The 6013-nt window shown below is 46.3% G+C and overlaps 1 protein-coding gene across 1 annotated transcript; it reads right to left on the bottom strand.

The window, feature by feature from the left end:
• Positions 1-265: 265 nt before the first annotated feature.
• Positions 266-5738, bottom strand: LOC149142970 (uncharacterized). The gene is made up of 2 exons (XM_089451636.1): positions 5049-5738; positions 266-4402 (listed from the first exon to the last, which is right to left on the bottom strand). Exons 1-2 carry the CDS (start codon positions 5736-5738, stop codon positions 266-268), a joined length of 4827 nt encoding a protein of 1608 aa, XP_089307762.1.
• Between the last annotated feature and the right edge of the window lie 275 nt (positions 5739-6013).

The following is a 6013-nucleotide window of genomic DNA, read 5'->3' as shown; positions in this document are numbered from 1 at the left end:
ATCTGAGGTGCTCTGTGGCCGTCCTTGTATTCTGTAACAGGTATGGGCGTGATCACGCCTTCCTTTGATTCCGGGAGAGTGTCGAAGAGAAATGCTGTTGTTTTCTTGCATGTTCAGGTCCTGAGACCGATTCCCTGTCCTGTACCCTCCGTTTTGGCAGTCGAGGTGGATTTGTAGAGCAGAAGATCTCATTTTCGCTGGCCTGTTGTCTTGAGTTAGATGCCTGAGGTGACTAACGGTCAGATGCATTGGGATTAAGATATGTCTATGGGATATCATGGTCATATATTTTCTCATTCTCCCTCACCTGGCCCGTGGGTCTTTTAGTGGCCTTGTTGGCCAGCTCGTCAGCTGTCTTATTATGTATTCTGAGGACGTGTTTATAAGTCACGTTGTTCATGCCCCTGGCTTGTTCAAAGATTCTGTCTTTTGTTCTGTTCAGGGCACATTGGTTGAAGTTGTTCCCCTTGTTTAAGGCTGCTATTAGGATTGCTGAGTCTCCCATTACTAGAAGGTCATGAATTCCCCTCCTCCGCGCTATGGAGATCCCCAAAAGGAGGCTATAAGCTTCTGCTTTGTTGTTTGACAAAGTCCCCAAGCTCCATTCATATGTAACCATCGTTTTTCCTTGAGGGTCCTTTAAAACTCCCCCTGCTCCAGCTATGCCTGGATTGTTCTTTGAGGCCCCGTCGAAGTGAAGTGTGTGCCTCTTTTGCCTTTGAATCCAGTTGTTAACTTCCTCTTTTGACCCTCTGATCTTCCATTCGCTCTGTCCAGATCCGTTGATTGTCTTGAATTTTGGATTTGGCTTGCAATTGAATCTTTGTACCCATGCTTTCACTTGCTCAGTTGAGTATTCCGGGTCAGCTTGTTGAATCCCGTTGGCTTCAATAGTCTCAGCTATAAGCGCAACAGTTTTGGCCAGGATATTTGAGATCCTAGGTTTTTTGTCTTTGAAGATGCTTGCGTTTCTGGCGAGCCATATCTGCCAGCAGAGGTTGGAGGGAATGCTGGACCAGAGTCTCTTGGCGAGGGTTGTGTCTTTGGTTGCAAAGGGAGAGAGTTTCCCCCAGCCTTTCTGAAGGAGGGAGACCTGGTTGGGAACCTCCCCTGTCTCTAGAGGGCTGGTTATGAGCTTCCAGCATGTCGATGCTATTGGGCAGTCTATGAAGAGGTGATTGAGGCTTTCTTCCTCTTTTCTGCACATAACACAGATGGAAGGCCCCTGGATCCCCTTTTTTCTCAAATTCTCAGCTGTTAGGAGCTTGCCATGAAGCAAGGTCCAATTAAAGAGTTTTATCTTCGGGATACTTTCGATTTTCCAAGCGTTCTTGTGATATTGCCAGTTATTCAATGCAGCTTGGTTTTGGAGCGCTTTGTAACCTTCCCTAACCGAGTAAGTGCCTCCATTTGGATCCCATATGAAACTGTCCTCTTTCCCCTTGCTTGTGGGAGCTGCTCCTGCTAATGAGAGTTTAAGATTGTTCCATTGCTCCTTTAGTCCATCGGGAAGATGCCTGATTTTCCAGCCTTTCCAGCTGTCATGGTCCCAATTTGAAATGTCGAAGAGAGTTGTGAGATTTTTCTCAGACATCCACTGCTGCAGCTGCCTCAGTTGGGGAAGCTTTTCCTTGGCTTCCTGACCCATTATTTTGTCTTTCCATATGCTGATTTGCTTCCCATTGCCTGGGGCTTTGGAGATATGAGATTTGAGGAGAGTTAAAGATTTTTTGATCAGCTTCCAGACCGGGGTGCATTGTCTTTCTGTGATTGTGTCGGAGAGGATATTGCTGTTGCTTCCACTTAGGTATTTTTTTTTCAAGACCTCTGCCCACCAGGAGTCCTTCTCAGTTAGAATTCTCCATATTAACTTGAATCCCATTGCCAAGTTTGCCAATCTGGGCACTTTGATTCCTAACCCGCCTTTTTCTATGGGGAGGATGACCTTTTCCCACTTTACAAGACTGAATTTCTTCGTTTCTTGCTTTCCACCCTTCCATAGAAAGCTTCTAAGGATGAGCTCCATGTGTTTGTGGATGCTTGAGGGGGCGAGCATTATGGCGAATTGATAAATAGGGATGGCTGATAAGATGGACTTGATAAGGATTGTTCTTCCAGCTAGATTGAGCCAGTGCATCCCCCAACTTTGAAGTTTGCCTCTAAGCTTCTCGATCAAATTAACCCATACTTCGTGTTTGATTGATTCTTTGGCCAGCGGGAGTCCTAAATACATGAAGTGAGACCAACTTGATTGGGCTGGAATTTCCAGAATCATAGCAATCCTTTGAGTTATATGTCTTGGAACATTCCAGGTATATATTTTGCATTTGTTGTTGTTTAGTTTTCCCCCCGATGCTTGAAGGAAGAGATCAAGTGTGGCCTTGAATCTCCTTGCCATAAGGCTTGAAGCTCCACCTATTAGCAGAGTGTCGTCTGCGAATAGGGAGTGATTGATCCCTTTAGCTCCTCTGATTATGTCCACTCCAGTGATTTCCTTCAGCCTTCTCTTGTTTTCTAAATGCAAGCTTAATGTTTCCGCCATTATAATATAGAGAAAGGGGGATAGAGGGCAACCTTGCCTCAATCCACGGGTGCTTATGAAGGCTCTGCAAGGCCTCCCATTGATGAGCGGAGCTGTCCAATTCTGAGAGACACATTCCATGACCTTAATGATGAAATTCCTTGAAACCCCAAACTTTGCAAGCACAGTCTCCAGGAAGGCGTGGTTTACCCTGTCAAAGGCACTAGCCATGTCCAACTTGATTATCATGCCTTTCTCGTTTCTAGCTATACTGCTGTGAATTGCTTCTTGAATCATAATTACATTATCAGTTATGTGCCTCTTGGGAAGGAACCCACCTTGATTGTCAGAGATGATAGAAGGAAGAATTTGTTTCAGCCTATTAGCTAGGATTTTTGAGATAATTTTATATGACACATTGCAAAGGGAGATGGGTCTGAACCTATCAAATGATTGGGGGCTTGGATCCTTTGGGATGAGGGCTAGAAACGAAGATTTGACACTACTTCCCAATTTGCTTTTTAGGTGGAAGTTTCTCACCATTCTGAGGAAATCCTTTTTGATAATATCCCAATGAGTTTTGTAGAAGCTTACCGTGAAGCCGTCCGGGCCTGGAGCTTTGTCCAGGGGCATGCTGTTGATGGACCACTCCACCTCTTCTATAGTGATTTCTTTATCCAGATTGCTGTTTTGAGCTTCAGTAACCTTCCTTTCAATAATGTTGGTGAAGTCCGGGTTTTCTTTGTACTGAGGGTCGGCTGAGAGCAGGGATTGAAAATGATTTGTTGCGGCCTCCTTGATTTCCTCGCTCTCTGTTAACTCTTTCTCATTGAACCTTATCTTACCTATATTATTTCCAGCTCTCCTTAACTTGAGGCAGTTGTGAAAGAAAGAGGTATTTTTATCCCCCGACTTGATCCAGAGGCATCTAGACTTTTGCCTGAGTTCTTCCTCTTCTTTTCGATGCTGGTTGTATAAAGCTTTGTGCATCTCCGCTTCTGTCTTTTGATCTTCTTCTGTTTCTTGAACTGTCTCCCTTTCCTGATTCCATTCCGCCAAGCTTCTTTGCAACTCAGTTTTTGTCCTCCTTTCCTTGTTTGCATGGTTTTTTGCCCAATTTTTTATTGCGATCCTGAGTTGTTTTATCTTGGATTCCCAGACATAATGCGGTGAGCCTGTTATCTCTATCCTCCATGTCTCCTTGATCAGAGTTTTGAAGTCCTCGATGGCATCCCAGGCCTTGTTATATTTGAATGGGAGCGGGCCCAAATTCTCCTCTTTTTCCAAGTGCAGCGCTACAGGTCTATGATCAGAAGTGAAGCCCAATAGGATTGAACTGTGAACCCTTTGAAAGCTGATTGCTACACTCTCCTGAACAAGAATTCGGTCGAGTCTTTCTTTGATATTGTTTCTGCCTATCCTTTTGTTAGACCATGTGAAGCGGCCATTTTGAGGGGGGATGTCTATAAATTTGTGAGCTTGTATGATATCCTCCAATTTGTCTCTGAATGGATCTATGAAGTACTTCCCTCCAAGTTTTTCTTCTGCATTCCTGATTAGATTCAAATCTCCTCCAAGAAAGATCTTCCTCCCTTGTAAGGCCTCTATGTCTGCTTTCAATGATTCCCAGCAAGTGGCTTTGTCCCTGAAGTGGGATGGTGCATACACATTGTAGATTGTGTATTCCTCCCTCAGATCTAGACTTTGCATGTCGATTCTAATCCACCATCTGTTTGGATTGTTGTTTATGAGATTCCATTTGCTTTTCTTCCATAATACACCTATGCCTCCTGATGCTCCTATTGCACTCACGGCTGTTCCTGCATACCTTTTAAACTTTGAGGTGATGATTTGGAATTCTTGTTCACTAATTTTGGTCTCCTGGAGTAGGAGGAAGTCTGGTTGTTCTGAGTTCATGAGATCACGGACTGCGTTTAATTTGAGGGAGGAGCCCATCCCCCTACAGTTCCAAGAGACCAAATTCATCATTTACCTATTTTGTTGTGAGGCCCGATTTTCTCCTTCGTTTTTTCGCCACTTCCCTTGTTCTTGTCAAGATATGTGTCTATTGGTTGCTGTGTTCCTGTGGTCATCTCTTTTGCTGCGTTCTCATCTCTTATTTCCTTATTCGATTTCCTTCCCACTTTCCTTGGTGGATCCGTGGCTGCAATATTTTCCTTTGTTTTGTTCCTTGTTAGGATCCTTTCCACTGTGCGAGGGGGGGAAGCCTGGAGGGGGGAGGAGGGGGGGGTTCTGTTGCCCTTGGGGGATGGAGGGGGGATGAGGGTTCTTCTGAGGCTAGGGTTTCGAAAGGGTTGGAGGATGAGGGAATGGAATGATCCATGCTTGATGGGACAGCGGAGATGGGAGGGATTTCAGAGTGGGGCACCTCTGGATCGGGGGGAGGGTTTGATTTCTTTTTTTTTTTTACTACTTCCCATGTTTCCTCTGGGGGTTCAGAGCTGACATTGACTTCTGTTCTAGCTTTAGAGCACCTATTAGCAAAATGACCATATTCGTGACATACCTTGCATTTGAAGGGAAGTTGCTCGTAATCCACTTGCTGTATGTGTGTCCACTGATCAACTCTGAGCTTGACGGCCTCTGGTAATCCTTTGCCCAAATCCACTTCCACGCAGATCCTCGCACAGGCGTGCATATTCTCTTTTGGCTCCGCTCTGTCCACATATTTCCCTATTCCGTTTCCAATTGCTCTAACTGATTCATCAGCCCAGCAGTGAAGCGGGAGATGCGGAAGGCGAACCCAAACCGGGACTGCATTGGGGACATCCATTTCTGGGTCGAAGTCCGGGGTCCATCGGTTGAGGTAAAGGCCTCTGGTGTCCATGAAGTATGGTCCATTCCTAAAGATTAGGTTACGGTCCTCCACAGTTTCGAAGAGGAAGGTGAAGAAGCCTCTTCCACAGAATCTTATCGCAATTTTCCCCTGAACCATAGCGTTCCAATTTCTTTCCACCCATCGTTGCACAGTTCGGGAGGACGGCCATAACCCCGTGAACTGCCCAACGAGTCCTCGTTCTGCCAAGGCAACGGCGGATCTCCTTGGGAGAGATGGGGGGAGAGGGATCTCCGGTATTTCATCAAGCTTCTTGATAAATTTTGAAGCCGTGGGTCGGATCCGTTCTGGATTGTTCTCTGGGATAAGTGATGCAAAAGACTTCTCCAAGTCGGCCTGTCCTGTATCAGGAGATCCCATCATGCCAGAGGCGATTCTCAGGGGAAGGGAAGAGGCAAAAGGCCCAGCAGAGGGAGCAGCAGGCTGCCCTCGGCCGCAGCACGAGCAGCAGCGGGAGACGGGGCAGAAGGCCCAGGGAGGGGGGAGCAAGCGGAGCAGGAGGCTCGCAGCGGGAGCTGCGATCCAGCAGCAGAGCTGCCGAGCGCAGTCAAGGGCTCGGGGGTTTCACCATCGCCTGAGAGAGATCGCGCTCCGGTCGCATGATTGATTCTTCATTTATGAAGAAGATTACCATG

The sequence above is a fragment of the Pinus tabuliformis genome, chromosome X, assembly GCF_031772625.1.
Source record: "Pinus tabuliformis cultivar Carrire ecotype Pingquan chromosome X, CPIR1, whole genome shotgun sequence".
Classification (NCBI taxonomy): domain Eukaryota; kingdom Viridiplantae; phylum Streptophyta; class Pinopsida; order Pinales; family Pinaceae; genus Pinus; species Pinus tabuliformis.
Note: the sequence above shows the minus strand (reverse complement) of the source record. Positions and strands in the feature narration are given on the sequence as shown.

What these genes read in the sequence shown, in the direction of transcription:
- LOC149142970 (XM_089451636.1), bottom strand. Translation starts at nt 5,738, where the DNA reads ATGGGATCTCCTGATACAGGACAGGCCGACTTGGAGAAGTCTTTTGCA. An exon ending in AACTTCCCTTCAAATGCAAG is followed by an intron (nt 4,403 to 5,048) that starts GTATGTCACGAA and finishes CTCCTACTCCAG; the next exon opens with GAGACCAAAATTAGTGAACA.